This window comes from Narcine bancroftii, chromosome 3 (assembly GCF_036971445.1).
Source record: "Narcine bancroftii isolate sNarBan1 chromosome 3, sNarBan1.hap1, whole genome shotgun sequence".
In the NCBI taxonomy this organism is placed as follows: Eukaryota; Metazoa; Chordata; class Chondrichthyes; order Torpediniformes; family Narcinidae; genus Narcine; species Narcine bancroftii.
Window position 1 is genome coordinate 76,190,550 of NC_091471.1, and position 24,015 is coordinate 76,214,564.

At 39.3% G+C, this 24,015-nt stretch overlaps 1 protein-coding gene across 1 annotated transcript; it reads right to left on the minus strand.

The window, feature by feature from the left end:
* Nucleotides 1–1,261: 1,261 nt before the first annotated feature.
* Nucleotides 1,262–23,730, minus strand: LOC138757270 (E3 ubiquitin-protein ligase DTX3L). Its single transcript, XM_069924315.1, has 4 exons — nucleotides 23,655–23,730; nucleotides 18,366–19,679; nucleotides 7,511–7,728; nucleotides 1,262–3,836 (listed from the first exon to the last, which is right to left on the minus strand). Exons 2-4 carry the CDS (start codon nucleotides 19,506–19,508, stop codon nucleotides 3,767–3,769), a joined length of 1,431 nt encoding a protein of 476 aa, XP_069780416.1. The 5' UTR covers nucleotides 19,509–19,679; nucleotides 23,655–23,730; the 3' UTR covers nucleotides 1,262–3,766.
* Between the last annotated feature and the right edge of the window lie 285 nt (nucleotides 23,731–24,015).

Consider the following 24,015-nt stretch of genomic DNA (forward strand, 5'->3'; position numbering starts at 1 on the left):
TAGCCACTAGTAGGACTATGAGCTATAACCCCAGGGGAATCGGCCAGGTGGAGCAAGAAAACGCCACCATTTGAAAGGCCATGCTCCTGGCCCTTAAGTCAAAAGGCCTGATGGTCTCTCACTGGCAAGAAGTCCTGCCGGAGGCACTCCATGCCATCTGATCCCTCCTATGCACTGCAACCTCTCACGAACGCATGTTTTCCTTCCCCAAGTCAGTGACTGGAACCACTCTGCCGCCCCGGTTCTCCTCTCCAGGACCCATCACGCGAGGGGCCATTGGTGGAAGGTGTAGCACCTACACGCAAATCCACAATACGCATACGTCCAGTACCATGACGGCCATGAGGACACAGTCCCTGTCCGGGACCCTGCCAAACACCACAACCATCCTCACAGACAAACAGACCCCACCCCATACAGCGACAGCCTTGCCCCCCCCCCCCCACCTCAAGACACCCGACCAGCATCGGAGCTGACCAGCACACCCCTGGCAGAGCTGCGCAGGTCAGACCAGCTGAATCTCTAGGACTGTGCCTTGTTTTTTAAAGAAGGGGGGAGAATGTAGTGATATATACACAGTTACTGTTCTGTACATAAGTGGCTGGCCTGCCCACTGATGACTCGACCCCATGTAACCTGGCCATAAAGGTTGACCTCCCTGCCCACTTCCTTTCATTCGAGCATATGGAGTTGGTCCAGCCGAAATCTAATGTGTATTAAAGCCTATCGTTCCTCACTCAGTCTTTAGTCATTGATAGTGCAGATCAATGGGGCAAGAAGGGCGGGGGGGGGGGGGGGGGGGGGTTCAATGAAAACCAGAAAAGTTGACGTTATTGACATCTGGTTTGAGGGGCCCAGATGGAAATACGAGGTGTTGTTCCTCCAACTTGCAGGCAACCTCAGTCCGACAGGTCATGAGATCATGGATAGAGATGCCAGCAAGAGAATGGGGCAAGGAATATAAATGGATGGACCTGGGAGATCCACAGTACAGCAGACAGATCCAAGGTGTTCAACTAAGTGATCACCCAATCTGTGATTAGTCTCTTTGTTGTAGAGGAAACCACAACAGGAGCACTGGATGCAGTAGATGACCCCCGCAGACCCACAAGCAGTAACATTTTGGGCATGAGCCTAGTTACCCTAAAATTCCTATGGAATGCCACGTGACATCATGAGTTCATCCAGCACATTTGTGTATTACAAAATCATTATCTACAGTTTTATCAGCTACAAAAATGACGACTCTAAAGATGTCAAGAATGTTGAAAGTCATCTTTAATTTTAAATGGTTGGTAGCCTAATGATAGATATTTTCAGAAGCTGTAAGACAGAGCATATACTCTGTAAAATAATTGTCTAAAACTTCTAGCCAAAAATCAGTCATAACATTTGCTTTGATGGGCTGCTTATTCAGTCAAATTTTCATTTGAGTTACTGTTTAAAACTCATTCTAAAGTTTCACACAGAATCATAAAGATTAGCAATTTTTGTGATTTTTAAATATTGTCTGTAATAATAAAATAAACACCATCAAGGTAAAGCAATTTTGATGCACAAAAAAATTATAAAAGTAAAATATCTCACATTAATTTTCACATCAACTTATTTTAATAGATTCAAGCAGCTTTTAACCACAAAGCAATTTTAACATTACACATACCACCACAACATTTAGGTGGGAAATGACAAGTGATACCACAATCAAGAATCTTGGTAACTGTACATCTTAAAGTCGCAGGATTAAACAAGTAAAACAGCAGACAGAAGAGTCTGACATAGATTGATGTGTTTGCTAACACACAGCACAATTTCAATTACTTTAACACTGAGCATCTTTCTAAGATCCACATCTGCATGTTGGTAAAATAGTTCTACATCATTCAAAACAAAAAATAAAATGAAAGAGCTCGGAGTGGACTCTGCAGTCTTGGAGTCTGTGTACTTTTGCAGTTATTAGCAAAGTTAATGTAGCAGTTGGGAAGCACGATTAGTGCAACACTGTTACAGCGCCAGCAATTGGGACCAAGGTTTGAATCCGAGGGTCAGTAAGGAGTTTGTATGTTCTCCTTCATCTGCATGGGATTTCCCCAAAGGCTCTGGTTTCCTCCCACCCTTCAAAACTTTTAGGGGATGTACCATTTTTGACAGCATATAGGACCCCTTCCCCCCCCCCCCCCCCAAAAATGATCACTCTGGTCTTGTATGTGAAATTTAGAGTAATAATGGTGAGTAACGCTGTCAGTGATAATTGTTAGTGCACCGCTATCTCTCATTGGGGGCTGGTGGTGGGCTGTCAAATGGGGGGAGCAGGGCAGTGAGATTAGTGTAGGGGCTGTTGTAAGACTCTTCCCCATACTGGTTCCACCACCCCACATCCCCTCCCCCCACTCCCGGTAGAGAGCAGGGCAGTGGAACCAGCCTGGGGATCGACAGCAACAGCTTTTTATAAAATGTTTTTTGCTATAGATAAGCTGTTTTTGTTTTCTCTTATAAATTACAGCCATATTATTATTATTAAAGATTTTTCCTGTTGTCCTAGTTGCATTTTTATGTTTCAAATGCTTACCCATAAATACACTAAAACATATTTTCATAATATTCCCTGCTGTAATGGGGGAGTTTTATATACCTGTGGATCTTGTATGCTGTCAAATACAGTAGGTCAAATGGGTGACATGGGGTCGTGGGACCATCACCAAAGTAGTGTTGGGAATATACAATACATTCCCAGCGTGGAATTGAAAAATAGTACTTTAAACTGAAAAAAATCCACAAAATTTTACTTCCAGACTTCTCAGCAATCTTGTTGGTGTATATACCAAAAACAGCTTCATTGCACTGATTCAAGGTTATGAATCATCAAACTTTTGATCAACAGCTTCCAGATTATGATTCAACTTCTCCTGAGGAATGAGATTCTAGTCCGTGTGTCTTTTCAAAGAGAATAATTGGGCCTACTACGGTCAACTGAGGCATTCTGTTACTTCAAAGCAGTTTACATACACACAGTACCTGGTTAACACTGGAAAATGCCCAAAAGTAATATTTTAATACCATAAATTATTTGTTTTTATTTCTGTTACAATGGAGCAGCTTTCCTTCATTTTTGTCAACATGTTCTTGACTTGATTATGTTTTTCTTTGTTGTCTCTTTCTTTAGGTATTGACAACTGAACTGTTCTAAGAGTTTCTATTCTGCTCCTAATCATGTTTTATTACAAATTCTTGGGTGTGAAAGACAATCCAGCAAGAGGTGAAGGCATGCAGTGACATTGAAATTGGAAAAGCAGGTGAAAATGATAAGTAACTTCAATTTGGTATTGTTTTATCTTTATTATCCCTTCCAACAAAATTGTGACTGTCCATGGGACAAGAACTCAGAGGTTTTCTGTACTTGTGTCCAGACAGAGCAACATCTTTATTGGTAGAAAATATAACACAATTGCTACTAAAGTTTCATTTGATGCAACAGCTACAATGCTACTAAATGCATTAACAGTACTTTGTTTGCATACAATATATAAATGATAACATTTTTCACACAGAAAATCACATATTTTAATTGACAACAGCAAACTGCAGTTCTGTATTTGATTATTGCTATTTATGATTTTTTTGTGAAGGATGATACATACATCTATTTATGTAAAGCATACAAATGCTGGGTGTTAGGCAGCAATATGGTTCGAGTGCTTTCAAGTCACAAGCAGCAATACTTATAACACACTAGTATATTACTTAATTGTTGCATTTGTTATATATTTCAGTAAATTCCTTTGGCCTTCAACTCATCCTGGACTCTTTCCAGATAGGTTGGATCTGGATACCCAAATCTATAAATTAAATAACAGAAAAGTCAGATATTATTCCAGCATAAAATCTAAACAACTAAAATGATTATAATCCTTCCTGGATTTTTAAAAGGAATATTTGGTATATTTCTGGTCACTTCCTCACAGGAAGAATGTGGTGATTTTGAAAGAGTACAAATTTACCAGGATGTTGCCCGCACAAGAGACTATGAGCTATAAAGGAAAGCTTGGACAAAGTTGGGTTGTTTTCTCTGGAGCATGAGAGGTTGACATGAGACGTCAAAAAGAAGTTTTTTTGATAAGAAGTTTTTAAATTATAAGCAACATTAACCAAACTTGTAGAGATTTTCCAAGAAGGATACCAGGAAAGTTGATAAAGGAAAGAACGTGGATGTGGTCTGCATGGAGTTTTGTAAGGCTTTTTACAAGGTCCCGCATGAGCTGTTAGTCCAGAAGGTTCACTCGGTGTTCATGGTGAAGTATTAAATTGGATTAGTCGTTGGCTTGCAGGAGAAGCCAGAGGGTGCTGATGGATGAATGCCTCTCTGACTGGAGGCCTGTGACTAGTGGATTGTCTCAAGGATCAGTGCTGGGTCCATTGTTATTTGCCATTCTATATCAATGATTTGGATGATAATGTGGTAAATTGGATCAGCAAGTTTTCAGCGGGGGCGTAGCCAAGTTTTAATGTTAGGTGGAGCGAGAGCACATTAAAAAGGCACCACGGCCACTGTGCCTGTGGGTGTGCAGACAGGTTTTGCAACCAGCTCATAAAGCCTTGACGCCTTTCTCCTTACTTCAACCCCTCCCCGCCACTGAGTGTAGGCTGAGGGGAGGGTCCGGAGTCAGGCGTTGGGACTTCGGGTATAGGGCAAGGGGAGGCTTTGGAGTCAGGATTTGAGAGCTCCAGTGACCATTGGGTCGTGGAAGTAAATAAAATATTGGGATTGCTCTTTGAAAGCTCTGCATGCCCAAACTTAAGAATCAACTTTGCCTTCCAGCATTTGCTGAGTAATGTAGGAGTTGCATATATTTCTCTGCCACTGAAGCAAGAAAAAGGTGTAAAAGCTGTCAAACTATGTCCCAGTTCTGGCCTACTATACATGTATTGCTTTGGTCCTCTCTTTAATATCTGTCATAACATCTGTTAGAACAAACAAAACAGGAGTTAGAAAATCTGGTCCATCAGTTGACTCCTATTCAACAAGTTCCACTTAGACCCACCCTCCACCTCCAATGTTCCACATGACCCACAATTTCTCCAGGATTCAAATTTCTATTCTTTTGTCTTAAATGCATCTAATGCAGCAGCCTCTGAAGCCTCATTCGGCAGAGAATTCCACAGATTCACTTTGAGAGAAGCAATTCCTCCATCTCCATCTTAAATCTGCTCCCCCCTATCTTGAGTCTACGTTCCTAGTTCTAGACTCAACTGCAAACTGGACACAACCTCCCCACTTTTATCATCTATTCCTTTCATAATTTTATATGCTTGTATATGATACTACCATCCCCTCCCATCCTTCGAAACTTTAATGATCGAGGCTACTCAAGTTACCCTCCTCATTTATAAAATCAACCAAATGAACCTCCTCTCCACTAAAGTCAGTTATATGCCATCACAATGAAGGAGACCAGAAATGCACACAGTACTCATGGTGCAGCCTCACATGGACCCTGTACAGTTGCACAGAAGCCACCCTGCTCTTAAAGTCTTCCAGCGATGACAAACAACATTGTATTCGTCTGACACCTGCAAATTAACTTTTTGTGATCGCTGCTGGTTCCCACGTGCATTTATTTTGTCCTTTGGTCATATACTTTTCGGAGATTTTCACTCAATAAGCTTATACTGAACTTTTTTTATCCAGCAAGCTGCTGGAATTTTCAACACTAATAACCAAGTGGCACCCTTTCATTTCTAAGAAATATAGTTACAGTGAAATTGCAGATACAGGAAATCTGCAAAAATTAACAGGTAGCCAGGTCTGTCATAACCTGTCAACACAAAGGGAGTTGATATTTCAGATTAAATGTTTTTCACTGCATCTCAAGTCACATGACAACAATAAAACTTCTGTTCACCTGAAGGGGCTTTTTTAACCTATTGCCAATGCACAAGTTATTTTTGCAATTAATGATGAAAACTGACATAGTTCTACAAAATCAATATTAAGTCACAATTTTACATGGCTTCTCAGTATTCATTGGTAAAATCAAGTAACAATGTGCCCCCAAAAGCTACTTGATTTCCATTTTATCTTTTTGAAAGCAAAATCCAGTTATGGAGAGAGCAAAACCTGTTAACCAAAGATGAAATGTGACCTTATCATGGAACTAACAAATGGAGGTGTCAGGGTGCGATCACACTGAGATGATGCATGCTGAGAAAACTTTAACAAGGCAGATGTAAGCTGGCAGGTAGAAATTGACTAGCTATATTTGATACTAGATATCAAGCAACCAGACTGGTGTCCAGCGCAGCAGCAGGGAAAGAGCGAATATAAAACAAGATAAATGTGCACGAGCATACAGTTGAGTGATCAGCTGTTCAATCAGCTATGATTTTTCTAACTGCTTCACTGATTTAAGCACCAAGAGCATGTAAAAATCAAGTTAGTAATTTAAAATGCAACTATGTACAGTTCCCAATCCTTCAACAGCAAAACTTTGTATTTCACGGTCTTACAAATCATTGTTCACCAACTTTACTCTGCTATAATGATGATTCTTTCAAATTATTTTCACAATGTGTAATCTACATTCTGATAATAAAATAGACAAATGCAAGGGGTGAAAGGCAAGTAATAAACCATGCTTTATATCATAGTTTTCAAACTGCCCCCCTAAGCTTACATACCACTTTAAGTAATCCCTATGCCACTGGTGCTGTGATTAGTAAGGGATTGCTTAAGGTGGTTTGTGAGTGGGAAGGGAAGATTGAGAATCACTGCTCTAGACCCGATGGTTACCAAAATATTTTGCTTGAGAAAAATTGTCATTGACCCATTTCCTTTGGAGTTATGAAACTGTGCACATAACAAGTCAATTAGGTACAATTAAAACAGTGTTTTTCATTTTTTTTCCCACTCACATTCCACCTTAAGCAATCCCTTACTCATCACAGAGCATTTATGGCATAGGTAGTTTAGGGGGCAGTTTGAAAACAACTGCTTTATATTAATCAAATTAAAAATTGCAACTTTTAAATTAAAAAAAAAGGCTACCCAAAGTACTTCAAAGATTTTGTAGTGGTGGAAAACAGACAGTGATTAGCTAGTGTGGCAATTAGTGCAACGCTATTACAGCACCAGAGGTCAGGGTTTGAATCCGCCATTGTCTATAAACACCGGGCAAGTTTGCATGGGTTTCCTCTGTGTGCGTCAGTTTCCTCCCACATTCTAAAGACGTACTGGGTTAGTAGATTAATTGCTCACAGAAGCATATTTGGGCTGTGCAGGCTCATGACCAGAAAGGCCTGTTACCATGCTGTGTCTCTAAATTAAACAAAAATTACTTTGCCCTCAATTTTCTTTAATTTATTGGCAGGTGTTCAGCCATTTTTTGTTTAAGAAGTGAATAGGGCAGCAACAGTTCAGAAATCACCTCCTTAGATCTCCCTAAAACCATTCTTTTTAAACTTTTGGATGCCAAATATTGATGATAAATGGACTTCACTATGAGATCATACTTACCCTGATGGGCCTCCATGAGTATTTGTTTTATGATGAATATCATTCCACGTTACCACATTGCTTTTCCCTGTGGTACTGGACGTTCCAACAGTGAAGATCAGTCTTTGATTGAAAGCCCGTTGCAGGAGTTTGTGCACCTTTCTTCCCTCGTCATTGTTCGGTAAAAAAGCAATACGCGTTGTACCATGAAACTTTAGGCCAGGCTGTGGATGCTCTTTCTAAAAGTTGTACAAAAAATTGTTACCAAATGAATGAAAATAAACAAAGCTTCAGTCCCATTCCTCTAACTTACTCAGTGAACAAAAAGATACGAGAGATCTCTATCACTGATTTCTCATTTGCATCGACTTTGTTAATCTCAACCTGCGTACACGCCAAAAATTAAAAACTTGTTCCAGAATAATCCTTGCTGATTTGTAGAATGAAACAAAACAGTTGACAAGTGGCTTTTGGATGAGCCATTCCCCAAAGCTCTTCAAAAACATTTTTGTCAATTCTGAATCTTTTATTTATGATGTAATGATCGTGCATCCAGATCCAATAACTTCTGTAAATAAAAATGTTTCCTCGTGTTGCTGATTTTTCAAGAGCATCATCTAGCTACTATCCTATGTACCACTGGATACAATCTCTTTTCATTTATTCTCTCACCAAAATTGATTTTGAATATCTCCACCAAATTTCTTGGCTTTCTGCCATCTGAGGAGAGAAATCCCACTTTCTCCAATTATTTCACGCCTGGCAATGTTTCTGTAACACCCACTCCAAAAGCTTGACCTTCCATGAGAGTGGTGCTACCGGGAGTTAAACACATTGCTTACTAGACAACCTTCTTAAGCTTAATACCTGCATCCTTCTTTTCCTCAACTAACAAAACCAGGGTAACCAAATTACTGATCGGTCTTCTCATCTTATCCTGCCATTTTCAAAGTTGTGTCTGTGAACACCCAGGCAATCTGTCCTTTTATTAAACCTTTCAATTAGGGCATAATATTTTCATTGTGTTAATTAATTTTCTTTGGCACTTTGGAGTTTATGAAGACATTATGTTAAATACTTAGCACCTCCCAATTTGTTCCCCTACTTCAAGATACTCAACTTTGCCAAAGCAATTTTCATTTAATAAATCTATGTTGACTTCCAGGTTATAGGCAATATTTTGTAAACTTTTACCCTCCATTTAGTGCTTGGAATAGTTCTTCTGCTTTGGCCATGGAGTTTTCTGGTAGTTTTAGTGCCCGATTGATGGTGACCTAGTAATCGCCGCAAATGCGAATCTCACTGTTTGCTTTCTGTACAGGTAAAATGGGCGCTGCCCAATCGCTGTATTTTATTGGTTCTAATGTGTCTTCATCTTTTAGTCTATTTAACTCAGCTTCTATTTTTTATTTCATTGCAAATGGAACTATTCTGGCTTTGATGAACTTTGGTTCCACATTCTCTTTTAATTGCAGTTTGGCTTGAATCCCTTTGATCTTTCCTAACCCTTGTTAGAAAGCCACTGTGTGGTTGTTGAGGATTTGGTTGAGTTCTGGCTGGGTGTTGCCTTCGTGGTTTACATTTAGTATTGAACAGATTTCCAGTCAGTCTAGGGAAAATGAATTGTAGCCAGTTTCTTCTGAAAAGTGCTGGTCCCTGGGTATCTACAATACAGAGAGATAGTGTTTTTGGTTGTTGTTGCTTGTATTGTACCTTGACTGTTCATTTTCCAAACACTTTGACTTTGTCTCCAATAACAGATATCATTATTACTCCAGTTGTTTTCACCGGAAGGTGTGGTAGCAAGCATTGCTTTAAATGTAATGGAATTAGAGACACTTCAGCACGTGTCAAGCTCCATTTTCAGAGGTTTGTTGTTTATTTTCAGCTGAATATAAATTGCAGTGTTTTTTCCATTTATCTCTTGGATGTGTAAGACAGCTGTTGTTTTGTCATCCTCAGAGCTGTTGCTATCCTTATTACTAGGGCTGCTCTCTCTGCCAGTGCTTTGACCTCCGCTGGGTGTTTATCACGATTTGGAATCCACCTGCATTTTACTGTTTCTTTCTTTCTTTCTTTTCCAATCTTTTTATTATTATTATAATTTATAAACACATACAGTTCAAAGAGATATGAAAAATACATAGTAAATAACGAATTAATACAGAGATATTAAACAATAATATTGCAGAATAAAAATATCATAAAAAATTTTAGATCAGTTTAGAGTATGAACTATCTCTAAAAAAAAGATATAATTAATAAAAATATATAAAAAAGAGAAAAAAAAAACCCAAAAAAGAAAAAACAAATCTGAATTAAAAACTTAAAAAATAAAAAATACCTACCGATATAGCTAAACCACGCCGATCACTCCGATCTCATCTAGCAGCCCAATTATCATACATAATCATAAAAAGAAAACAGAGCCAGATCAACTCACCACAAATGAAAATATTGAATAAATGGTCGCCAGGTTAACTCAAACTTAGAAGGGGATTCATAGACAGAGTTTCTAATTTTCTCTAAATTTAAACATAGTATAGTTTGGGTAAACCATTGGAAAACAGTGGGAGGATTAACCTCTTTCCAATTCAATAGTATAGATCTTCTAGCAATTAGTGTAAGAAAAGCAATCATACGATCCGCAGGAAGAGATAAATAAGTCAAATCTATCATAGGTAATCCAAAAATTGCAGTAATGGGATGTGGTTGTAAATCAATATTCTTCAGATTGGAAATATATAGCAATAAATCATCTGCATATAGTGATACTTTATGATAATCCCTGCAACGAATAATACCAGTAATATTGGGTGCTTCTCTGATAGCAATTGCCAAAGGTTCTAAAGCTAAGTTAAATAATAAAGGGCTAAGGGGGCACCCTTGCCTGGTGCCCCGAAATAATCGAAAATATGGCGATCTTTGGGTATTAGTAAAAACCGAGGCAACTGGGGAATTATAAAGAAGTTTAATCCAAGATATAAATATTGGACTAAAATTAACTTTTTCAAGAACTGTAAATAAATAAGGCCATTCTACTCTATCGAAGGCCTTCTCAGCATCTAATGAAATAACACATTCTGAGGACTTATGTGAAGGGGTGTAAATAATATTCATCAATCTTCTAATATTAAAGGAGGAATAACGATTTTTAATGAATCCAGTGTGGTCTTCAGAGATAATATATGGTAATATCTTCTCTAGCCTTGTCGCTAGAATTTTAGAGAAAATCTTAGAATCAACATTCAACAAAGAAATTGGTCTATAAGAGGAACATTCGGTCGGGTCTTTAGTTTTTTTTCAAGATTAGAGAAATCGTAGCTCTGTAAAATGATTGTGGTAGTTTACCCAATGTGATAGATTCATCAAACATCTTAATAAGCCAGGGAGAGAGAGTAGAAGAAAAAGCTTTATAAAATTCCACAGAATATCCATCGGGACCTGGTGCTTTCCCCGAGTTCAGTGAGGAAATAGTATTATTGATCTCAGAATCTGTAATGGGTTTACTTAATTCTAAGTTATCTTGAGGTAATACTTTTGGGAGTTTCAAATGTTCTAAAAAATTAAACATATTACTAAGGTCTTGAGGGGATTCTGAACTATATAAGGATGTATAAAAATTTTGGGAAGATTGATTTATCTCTTCCTGGTTAACAGTCAGTTCTCCATTTTGTTTGCGAATCTCCACAATTTGGCGTCTAACTGAAATATTCTTCAGTTGATTAGCCAACAGTTTACCCGATTTCTCACTATGCACATAAAAATCAGATTTAGATCTAATTAACTGGTTTTCAATCGAAGATGTAAGTAACAAATTATATTCCATCTGCAGTTCAATTCTATGTTTGTAAAGTTCTTCAGTAGGATCAGTCACATATTTCTTGTCAATGTCTTTAATCTTCTCAACCAATAGATGAGTCTTGTTTTTGATGCATTTATTCAAAGCTACTGAGTAAGAAATAATTTGACCACGAATATAAGCCTTGAATGTATCCCACAATATTCCATAAGAAATTTCCGTAGTGTAATTTGTTAAAAAAAAAGTTAATTTGTTCTTTCATAAATTTAACAAAATCTAAATCTTGCAATAATGTAACATCAAAACGCCAGTGCTTAATAGTAGAAACAGAGTCTTTGAATTTAAGAGAGAGTTGTAATGGAGAGTGATCCGAAATGGCTATAATGTCATACTTACAAGCAGTTACAAGTGAAATAAAACGTGAATCAATAAAAAAGTGATCAATTCTCGAGTATGAGTGGTATACATGAAAAAGGAAAACTCTTTATCTGTCGGGTGAAGAAATCTCCAAATATCAACAGCTCCGGAGTTAGTAAGGAAAGAGTTAATATATGTAGCCGATTTATTCGGTAGGACTGTGAAGGTTTCGACCTATCTAGCAGGAGATTCAAACAACAGTTAAAATCCCCACCCATTATTAAATGATATTCATTTAGATTGGGTAAAATAGTAAACAAAGATCTAAAAAAACTCAGGGTGATCTACATTCGGGGCATAAACATTAACCATGACAACCTTAATATTGAATAATAGCCCAGTAACCAATAAAAATCTGGCATTAGGGTCTACAGTGATGTCATGTTGAACAAATGTAATAGAGGGATCAATAAAAATAGATACACCTCGAGTCTTAGAGCATGAGTTGGCATGAAATTGTGGGCCTTTCCAAGATTTAAAAAAACGCAGATTATCCTCCTTCCTCACATGAGTCTCCTGTAAAAATATAATCTGTGCTTTCAGTCTCTGGAATACTTTAAAGACCTTCCTCCTTTTAAACAGGTGGTTTAGACCATTAGCATTCCAAGAGACAAAATTAATGTTTTGATCCATTACTTAGGTCAACCCTCCAGTATATAAAGGGTTAACCAAAGCAGGGACCCATGCGCCCGGAAGAAGAATTAAGATATAAGGAAGGACCGGAAATGACGACGTGTCAGCCATATTTGTAGTTCTAAAAAAATCAAGAAAAAACAAAAGAAAATGAAACATAAAAACCTCTGAAAGAAAAACAAAACCCACCCCCCACCCACAAAGCCCCCCATCTGACCAGAGAGCGATCAGAGAAAAAAAAGAAATAACACTAAACCTACCCCCATGTCTTCAGACGGCAGCTCCTAATATTAAGGTAAAATCCACCACCTAAACTTATAAGGATAACTTAAGCTAAGACAAAGAGAAAATGGCGAATGTAAAAAAAAAACCACAAAAAGTTTTAATAAACAAAAAATTTAAAAAAAAAATCGCCATTTTCAGTAACTCAGAAATAAAATAGTAAAGAATATAATCATATTATTAGTATAGATTCTTTGGCTTGGCTTCGCGGACGAAGATTTATGGAGGGGGTAAAAAAGTCCACGTCAGCTGCAGGCTCGTTTGTGGCTGACAAGTCCGATGCGGGACTGGCAGACACGGTTGCAGCGGTTGCAGGGGAAAATTGGTTGGTTGGGGTTGGGTGTTGGGTTTTTCCTCCTTTGCCTTTTGTCAGTGAGGTGGGCTCTGCGGTCTTCTTCAAAGGAGGTTGCTGCCCGCCAAACTGTGAGGCGCCAAGATGCACGGTTTGAGGCGTTATCAGCCCACTGGCGGTGGTCAATGTGGCAGGCACCAAGAGATTTCTTTAGGCAGTCCTTTTACCTTTTCTTTGGTGCACCTCTGTCACGGTGGCCAGTGGAGAGCTCACCATATAACACGATCTTGGGAAGGCGATGGTCCTCCATTCTGGAGACGTGACCCATCCAGCGCAGCTGGATCTTCAGCAGCGTGGACTCGATGCTGTCGACCTCTGCCATCTCGAGTACTTAGACGTTAGGGATGAAAGCGCTCCAATGGATGTTGAGGATGGAGCGGAGACAACGCTGGTGGAAGCGTTCTAGGAGCCGTAGGTGGTGCCGGTAGAGGACCCATGATTCGGAGCCGAACAGGAGTGTGGGTATAGATTAATATAAAATTAAACATACACTTATATATTAAAAAAAAAATTCTCACAGAGGAGAAAAAAATATATAAAAATGTGTTAGAGATGAACAGGATAATTAGAGCTACAATGATCTATTACTTTTCGAATGGTCAGAAATCAGAGTCTGACTATTAACCTGAAAAAGACCGATATCTACCGCATTTTTTATCGGTCACTCGGGCTGAGAGGTCGCGCTAGACGGGAAATTAGCTGACAGGTAGTTCCATGCTGCAGACACGGAGTCGAATATTTGACGAGCTTGGTTCTCCGGAGAAATTCTGAGCCTCGCAGGATACAGGAGCGCAGGTTTCAGTTTCTTCTCAAAACATTCGGACATCAGATCTTTAAACAGTCTTCGAGCTCGTACTACCTCCAGACTAAAATCTTCATAGACTCTTAGACTAAAGCCACGAACAGTCACATTTCCAAGTCTTCTGGTTGTACGAATCAATCTATCCTTTGTACTCAGGTAGTGCATACGGACCATCACCACTCTGGGTTTAGAAGCTTCAGCATTTCGGTTCCAGATACGATGTACTCTATCGAGTAGCGGTGGATCAGCAGGGAATTCGGATGGGTATGCTTCTTTTAATAGCTCAGCAAAAAACGTCAGGAGATCTCCTTTCTCAATGCCTTCAGGAATTCCAACCAAACAAATATTTTGTCTTCTGGAATGGTTCTCTGAATCAATGCTTTTCAGCTGGAGCGCTTCTAGCTGTTTAATTGCTTTGGAAAGTTTCTGTTCGACCTCAGCCAGTCTAATCTCTTTTTGTTGTACTTCAGTCTGAAGAGCTGCAATTAAGATATGTTGTTTTTTGGTTTCAGCTTCTGAGGCAATTAAAGCTGTACAAAGTTCAGCTAGGTCTTTTTTGCGACAAACATCTTTGAATTAATCACGAAAAAATTTTAAAAATTCAGTGAAGGTCATCTCACTTAGTTTAATGTCTGGTTGTTTCTTCTCTCGGCCGTCACCTTCTTCTGCCCGGATTTTAGCTCGTGTAGCTTTTCCTTCAGTCATTTCTTCAAAATTTTCAGACTCAAGTATAAATAGAGAAATAATAAAGATCTTTCCGACTTCTGTGAAGTTAGTTCAAAGGTGGATACAGGTTAAAAATAGTATATTTTATGGAGTAAAAACCAAAACGTGTTCACTCCATGAGCGCCACCTGGAGACTCCACTGTTTCTTTAATTGGCGGACATCTAGCTTTGATATGTCCCTTTTTTTTTTGCAAAGGTGGCACTGGGAATTTTTGAAGAAATAGTTTTCTGGGTGATGGCTGTATTTCTCGCAATGAAAGCACTGTTGCAGAGAAACCTCCCGACCAGGTCTTGTTGGCCCACATCCAAATTTTTGTCTGCCATTTTGAGATGCAGGCAGTTCTATAAGCGATCTCTAGAGTTACTTTGTCATCCATTGCCAGTAAGTTCTGCTTTACCTGGTGATCTGCCAAACCCATCACCAATCTGTCTTGTAGTGCTTGGGTTATAAACTGCTCAAAATGACAGTGATTGGACAGTTTATGCAACACTGGCGGGTATTCATTTACTGCCTCCCTGGCTTTTGTTTCCTTTCATAGAATTGTTGCCTTTCTGCCATAACTGGTGGTCTGGGGCTTAAGGTTTTAAGAAGATCGAATGTCTTGCTGCCCATCATACTGAGGAAGAGGGCACGTTTTCAGTTTACCGGGGCTTCATTAATATAATGGGCTACATTGTAGTGGTTGAACCATTCTACGTAATTACCCCAGCTTTCATCTGCTTCATTCAATTCTCCAAACTTTCCCTCCGCCATCTCGGTGCACTTTTGCTTTGATCTTTTGGTGGGAACTTGTGGAGCTCGTTAGGTAGTCACCTTTTACCTTTATCCTTTTGCTTCCTTCCCCTGATTGGTGCATGGAACATGTGTAGGTTTTGTTTAGTTCCTCATCGCCACTGTTGTCTACACACTTACACAATTAGGATTCAGAGACATGGTGCTTTCTCATTCTTTAATACCATCAGACTAACATGGCTACTGCCATACAAGAGATAGATATATATATATGGAAGGGTGACATCATGATGTGGGTGTCATGATGTAGAGCAGGGCAGGCATATGTCCAACACTTGCCCTTCCCAACTAATGCAAAGATGCCAAACACCTACTTCGCCACTTTCATAGAACAACGAACCTGCACCAAAAAGTCTCGCTTCTCTTCATCACTTTCCAGGATCCTACCATTTACTATGCAAATCCTATCATATTTAGACAATCCAAATTCAATATTTCACAGTTTCAGTATAATCTATTTCCCACTGCTTGGTCCACCTTCCCAACTGACCTAGATCCTCCTCGCTACACCACTAATTTTGTGGTCATCTGCAAATTTACTGATCGTGTTAACAACATTGCTAACCAAATTGATGGGTTAACATGATAGATTACAAAGAACAATTGACCTAACATCAACCCCTGTGGCACACTGCTGGTCACAGGCCTCCAATCTGAGAAGCAACCCTCTCTTACTACTCTCTGTCTCCTTCCATTAAACTAATTTTGAATCTATATGGCCAGCTCTCCTTGGGTACCACACGAGCTATTCTTCCAGAATACACAGTGTGCGCCAGCTTGTGATCATCAATCCCCTTGGTGGCCTCTTAAAAAAAAACGTCAAATTTGTGAGACGCAATCTCTCATGCACAAAGTCATCTGACATCGTCTGATCAGTTCCTGCCTATCAAAATGCTGGTAGATCCTGTCCCTCAGAATCTCTTCCAGCATCGTTCCCACATAAACACAAGGCTCACTGGCCTGTAGTTCCCTAGCTTGGTGCACTTTCCAAATCACACCACATTAGCCACCCTCCAGACTTGCAGCACTTCACCCAAGGACAAGGACAATGTAAATATCTCTGCTAGGACCTCTGCAGTTTCTTTCCTACCTCTTCTCAATGTGCAAGGATGCACTTCATTCAGGCCTGGAGATTTGTCCTCCTTAATCCAATCCAAAGCTGCAACAATTCCTTCATAGTATTTCATACATGGTCCAGGACTTTGCAATTTATTTACCTCAATTCCTTTGCTTCCATGATCTTCTCCTCAGTAAACACTGATGAGAAATGTTCATTTAAAATCACACCCATCTTCAGTGGCTCAGCATTTCTCTCCTTAGCTAATCTTTTACTCCTAATATACCCAGTTGATGCTTTGGATCAAAGCCTTGCTTCTGAATAATTCGAAGACAGTGTTTTGACCCAAACATCAACATTTTCCTCTATTGATGTTCACTGGATTACTAAACTCCTCCAGCAGTTATTTTATTTGCTTTAAATTCCAGTTTCTTGTGACTCCATAAAATGGAGGAATTGTATCGCAATAAAGCAATTAATACATTAATTATTCATTTTAAATATGCAATAGTTTTTCATTAGATGAGAGGATTACTTGTTTGAAAATTTTTGACCAAACATAATTCTAATAGATGGTGAAATCTCTTCAAACTAATTTGTCTTTGCTGGAATTCAAATGTAAAAATTCTGAGCTGTATCCCTAAGAAGCACAGAGTGCTAAAACAAGAAAATTAGCTTAAACAAAGTACTCTCTCCAATTTCAAGAACTGTACTTTAGCAATGACAAGATTTTAAGAGGAAATTGAGGGATTTTAATATACTAGAGAGGTTACAGAGAGAACCAGAAAAGTTTTTTCTTAGTGTTGTTAAGACCAACAAAAGATTTAATTCAGAATCCTTAGATATTTAAACTTCTATTCATACAGTACTTTTAATATGCCCAGAAACAATAAAATGGAAACATTATTTTAAAAAAGTCAAAAAGATGATATATTGCAAGTTCAAAAGATATAAATTTTATGGATAACTTTTATGTATGAAAGAGAGAGAGAGAGAGAGAGAGAGAGAGAGAGAGAGAGAGAGAGAGAGAGATGAGAGGTTTAAGCCATGGCAGCTGAAGACAGAGCCACTAATGGTGCAGCATGGAAATCAAGGATGTGCAATAGTTTACAATTGGTTGGCACAAATATCCCAGAGCAATAAAAGATTGAAGAAAATACCAGTGAAAGAGAGAAGTTGTAATGATAGTGATCATGGTTGCAAAGCAACTAGCAATGCCTTACGCTTTGATTGTATTTGGCTGCCATCAGGGGCTGACACAGAGCAGCAGACTACAGTATGCAGATCTGTAATGGAGACTTGCAGCCTCATGTGCTGTTCACAATAACTTTAAAGTAAAGAACCTTTTCCTTCATCCATGTGTTGTCTAAGAACTCACACATACAAATACAAGATGAAACAGAAGTGGCATCAGAGAGAAATCTAAATGCAGTCATGTGAATATTCAATTAGGAATGCATTGGGATAGAGAAATCTGGAATTTACAAAGGTATACATGATGATTTCAGTGGATGAGCTGACGAGGCATCAATAGATGAATATACACAGTGGAAAGCAGACGAATGTGAGATGATGTGGATAATGGGATTGAAATTGAATTCAAAGTCAAGTGTGACAACTAGGTTAAAAACAGCCCAATTCATTTTCAGAAGGTTATTGGAGACAAAGATGGTGTCAAAGGAACTGGTTTCAGTCTTTCCAATATTTAATTGAGAAGAAAATTGTGTGCAGCATTCCTGGACATTGGACAACTTGTAGTGGGAGTACACCATTTAAGGTACTGATGTAAGGAGGGTATCACAGACGATATGTAGAAACTAATGCCATTTTGTGATGATCCTACACACAGTAATGTATGGAGTAATCTGTAATGTAACATATGGATGGGTGGGTCTAAATGGTTGGCTTTTTGATATTGTCAAAGGATGTTTGATAAGTCAAATTATCTTCTGTCATGTACCATTCTATAATTCTGCTATTGCATATTTAGCTATAGCAGAATAGCTACTCACCCCCTGAATGCCATCCGGTATAATGTAGCTTATCTCAATGACGTCAAACTTCTCATAACCAGGAAGGTGCAATGCCACATTCCTATGGGTCATACGGCCACCTTCAGGTTGGTTCCCCTTTAACTCACCATACACTTCTCCACACACAGGACAGGCAGATTTTGTTTTAAAGGCCATTTCAATGCATTTCTTACAAAAGAAATGTGTGCACTTTAAGACTTCTTGGTCTTCAATTTCTTCCAAGCAAATTGGACAAGTTTTGTCATCATCTTTTGGCATGGCATCTGAATTTGAAGGAGGCTTACATTCTGGTTGTAATGGCTGCCTCCTGTTTGAATCTCCTGCACTGTTATCAAATGAACTTGATAAAAAATTGTCTTGCCTTTTATTGTGATCCAGGGCAGCTTCTGCTTTTTTAACATCAATGGGATTTCCAACCAGAACAAGTTCTGTATCATTTTTAGTAACCCAGATTTTTGGAAATCTATTTTGGAGAAATTCTTCAAAGTTTTTAAATCGTTTTCCTCTTCCGAAACAATTAGGATCGACTACTTTCATAAGAAGATTTGTAGCAATATTTTGATACAGATTGATAAATTTTTCGCTTGCGTTTTGGCATGGTAACTTAGTCTTATTTTGTAGAAATAGTACGGCTGTGGATTTTCCATTTGGGTACGTTTGTTTGGTGACATCAAAATCTCTCTGTATCTTTTGCAGTTGGCAGCTATAAATTTTTTCAATATAATTCAGAATCATTCTATCCACGTTTATTAATGAATTATGATTAGCAAGGCTCTGAGATGCATAAGACATTGGAGTATCTGCTTCAGGAAGCCTTGCAGATCCTATGCTAGAAGTCTTTGCAACAGAGGACTTTGTAAATTCTGCTCCAGAAGATCTGGTAGATTCTACATGCATAGAGGTTAAAGATTTTGCGCCAGAGAGCTTTGTAGATTTTACACCAGAAGATCTAGCAGACTCTGCTCCAGATGATCTGAAAGATTCTGAGTGAGAAGAACTTGGAAACTTGACACCAGGCCGCCTTGTAGATTTCAATTCAAAAGACACTGCGGACTCTGATTCTGAAGATGCACCAGAGGACTTTGAAATGCCTGTTCCAGCGTTCCCAATTTTAAGCCTCATTAATTCAGAGTGAATTTTGTCAATATTTTCAAATGAATCAACAACTTCATATTTTTTTACACCACCATGAAATTTTTCAGATAGTTTGCTTAATTTAAGGATGTCCAGTGCCTCATTTTCTTTGTCCTTAAAGATGCTCAAATCGATGATTGCTTTGACTTCAAGAAACACCTGCAAGAAGTAAAATGGAATAATGAGTGTACAGTTTTAACTATTACACTATTTCTACAAGGTTACCTTAAGCAGATGCAAGTACAAAATATGGTACAGGCAGTCCCCGACTTATGACCATAATGGGGATCAAGATTGGTTGTAACTTGAGTTTGGTCATGTCGGAGAACAGGGACCACTGTAATACAGTACTTTTAATACAAAATATGAACTTGTACAGTAGTTTTAATAAAGAATTTTTTTAAAAATTGGTCGCATGTGCAGGTGGATGTCACTCCCGTAGGTCAGGTATCGCGGACTATCTAGATCAAGCTTTTCTCTTCACTTCTTTCTCCTTCAGAATGTAAACAGATTCAATTTCAGTCAATAATTAAAATTTTACTAAACCATCTTATTCACCAATACGTTAATAATCACGAATATTGGAAGCAAACTATAATACAACACCTACTCTCTGTGTACTTACAGTGGGGATTATTAAGAAGCATTTCATTCTAGTGTGAGACTTTAAGGGCTAGTACAAGCTGTGACCATTCACAACTGTGGAGAGAACTGAGGTGGCGTGCATTAACTTTGCTACTTTTGAAGAGGAGAGAGGAACTATGTTGCTTTACTCGGGACAAAGGTAAGAAGAGTCATGTGAGAAAAACACTAGGCACTTTCAGGTGGCCAAAATACCTCGATATAAAGCCACATATTCTACAGCTATGCAGCTGTCGGGAGGCCACCTGAAAGAGCAGGAGGCACACTTTCCAACCCTCCTCCGAGAGAGATGATTGCCGGAGCACTGAAGTCCTCCTAGGCACCTGAATACAGCCGCCTGAAAGCGGCTGTTAAGGGGATGACAATCAGTTGGCGAGCGCCTGACAGCCCCACTCCCTGCGGCGCGGGACATCAGGGCAGGGGCAGCCGGCGCAGGACATCAGCGCTGAGGTGAGCTGCCCCAGCACTGACAGTCTGAAGGGACAGGAGCCGGAGTGCGCTTCGAGGTGCCTCTCATGCAGCTGTCCCTTTCAGGCAGCCAGCGCTGCATTTTAGCGCTGCCACCTGAACGACCATTCCACAGGTCTGAATCCGCTTCTGCAGGCACATTCTTGGTGGAGAATGCACCTGAAAGTGGCTACTGTGTGATCAGCAGCCTTTTTTAAGGAAAAGCATTTTGAGTAGCAGCCATCTGAAGGAACACTGTGCAGGAGTGTAGTATGGACAATTTGTTTGTTTCTTCATGTCAGGAGAATTTTTGATCCCCACCATAGCCAAAGGAAAGGTCATTTTGAAGGGAAATTAGTGAACAACACCATGACCAAAGGAAGGGTAATTTTGAAGGAGAATTAGTGTACCATACTGTAACCAAAAGAAGGGGAACTTTGAAGGGGAATTATTAAATCTCACTGTGACTAAAGGAAAGGTCACTTTGACTGACCCGCATTTGCGTCAGGAGAAAAACTGCATTTAGATCGTGACCATTGTGATGGTCATTTTGAACTAACCCACATCTGGCTTCTGGAAGTATTTTGTAAGTCACTCATTCTGTTTCCCCCAATGAAAGGAAAAGGGGGGTTGGGACAACCACTCATTTGAAAGGACATTAGCTCTGGAAGCAATGTGACAAGGATTCATGAGTTTTCAATAGTGTGATCTCTCCACCCACATTCGTAATCACTTCTTTGCCTCAGTTTAAAAGTATCACACACACACACTTGTCTATTGATGCATAGTTGGGGTATAAGTTTTGATAAGGTGTTATATTGTTAGTGATTAATAATAAAATATTTTTTTAAATAACACTGTTTTGGTGAGTTTCTATTGCTGCTGGTCTGTGACATAACAGGATGATGCAGGAAGGAAGGAAATGAAAGAGAAGCAAAATAAAGAAGTTGAGGCCTTATACTTCTAATCATTTCAGTGAATTATTTTGAAAATAGGCATTACATTTCAGGTAAATGCATGATAGGATCCATTGCTGTGACTTCCAGTATCAAAATGTTAGGTCTAACAATATTCCTTTAGTATTTGTTCTTTAATTTGGCATTCCATAACTTCTTTGGCTTCCTGCATTGTTCTAATGATACTTTAAATTCAAGGTCTTCCAATTTGGCACATGTCAAGTCCACAGGACTTGACATCACTTACGATTCCAATAGTCCAGCGTCACAGCTCACAATTTCCACAGACAGATTTTTTTGAAAATTCTCTCTGCTTTGATGGCATTTCAGATTTGATTCATGTTTTACCATCCTCTTTCTCCAAGCACCACCATGTGTCACTGAAGCTCTTTTCATCTTCACAATAACACAAGGAAATTCCTTTCTGTAATCTTCACCTTTTCTCGACAACTTGAAGCTTGTTTTACTTTCAACTTTTTAAGTTCTGATTAAGTGTCATTGTCTGCCGTGCTCTGTTCTGTTGAGTTTATGTTGTAATACAAAATGACATTTGGATGAAACTATAATTTCCCCATGAAATCCTTTCATTGATATGTCACTTCCTGCATTCCAACAGTTGACAAAAAAAGATATGTACCATTACAAAATTTGAACCAATGACCAGTACAAATTGCCACTGAAATTCCCTTCAGCATATTCACACCGAGATATTACAAATTGTGGTATAATCATTTATAAATTTATTTTGGCAAATCTAGTTTTTACTGTCCATTGCTAATAGCCTTTGGTGCTATGGTGAATTGAGTTAAACCACTGCAGTATAAGTAATAAAAGAACTCAGAGAGTCTTAAAACTTAAGACCCAACAAGAATAAAGGAACCACAATACATTTCCAAGTCTGTTGTGCAACTTAGAGGAAGACCTGCAAATGGTGGAGCTTCCATATACCGGATAATGATAGGTATGTATCAAGAATGATATCATTAAAGATCATGGTTGTAAATTTAATTCCAGTTTAAGTTCAGTTATCGGTAACTTTACATTCCAAGATGGTCAGAAAGAAACAATCTAGGTCAACAATGACACTGAAGGAATCTGGCCTCCATGTGACTCCAAATCCAAAGCAATTAAAAAAAAATTCCCACTGCCCCCTTCAGAAAGGTCTGCTGAGTTATCCTATTCTATCCAACCTGCGCAACTTTCTGTGGGGTATCGTGGTTTCGACTGCTTCGTCCTTCCCAGGTGCTCAAGAATAGAAATTTAAAATTATACACGACTTTGCCAGCTACACCCACATCCTGAAGGAGAAGCAAAAACAAAAGTGTTGGTGTTTATCTAAAAGCAACTTTGTTCCACCATTGAATAAGCAACCTGCTTCACCAGAATGATTCATCTTCAAGATAAGCAGGACCTGGGCCAAAGAACAACAGTGCAAACAGACCATTATATAAAAAAAATACAACTGGTTAGAACTGCTTCTGTAAACCATGGGTGATTGCAGAAAAACGGACCTTGAGCAAGAATATCATATTTTTTTTTAAATGTTACCCAATTCCTGAACCCCTTAAGCACATACAGGACTAAACCCTTATTTAGTGAATAAGTCTTGTTGAATGTTCCTGCGTGTTCAAAAAGATGCCTTTTCACTCATTTTCTTCACTCACTTGAAACATTAAATCAAACTATGTACAAAAAGGGACAAAAGAAAGAAGAAACCACCGTTGCTCCCAGATACGATGCAATGAGCTCGAAGTAAAGGGAGGAATAATGTCAGCAGCGAATTCAGGTGCAATAATGGACAGGACGTGGGGCCGGTGTCGGAGTTCTCAGGGGGACTCGTTCGGCCACTGGACCGGGGTTCACGAGGAGACAGGGCCCCAAGAGGCTCGCTCAATGGCGACAAGGCCACGAACGCAGCAGGGCCACGTCAAACAAATGGCCCAAGTAAGAACCCCTTCAATCAAATTATTGGCGCATCATCACAATTCCTACCAGCTCATGAGACTCGCGGCCGCCAAAACAAGGCACGTCGACATGAATGGCTTAGTTACGGCGACCCCCGCCAACATAAAGAGTGACCAAAACCCACCACACCTCCATTTGAAGACCAGCGAACGAACAGGACTTCATTCCCAAACGCGCCGGCCACGTCCGCCTCCCCCACTGCCGATTGGGCCACACTGCCTCTACCTTCTGGCTTCTGATTGGTCGAGCCGCCCGTCGATCACTCAAACTTGTTGGGGGTGGGCGCTTCAGGGCCAGAGAAGCAGATGCGCGGTTCAAAGTGCGCAACTTTTGGTATCGATTCTGGAGTGAGTCAACGAAAGTGAAATCATTTTTTAAACGAACGACGGAAAGTTGGGAAACCATATATTTTAAATGCAAATTAATGAAACGGTTCTAATGCAAATGTGGTCCTTCAATGGTTAGAGAGAAATGCGTGGCATAAC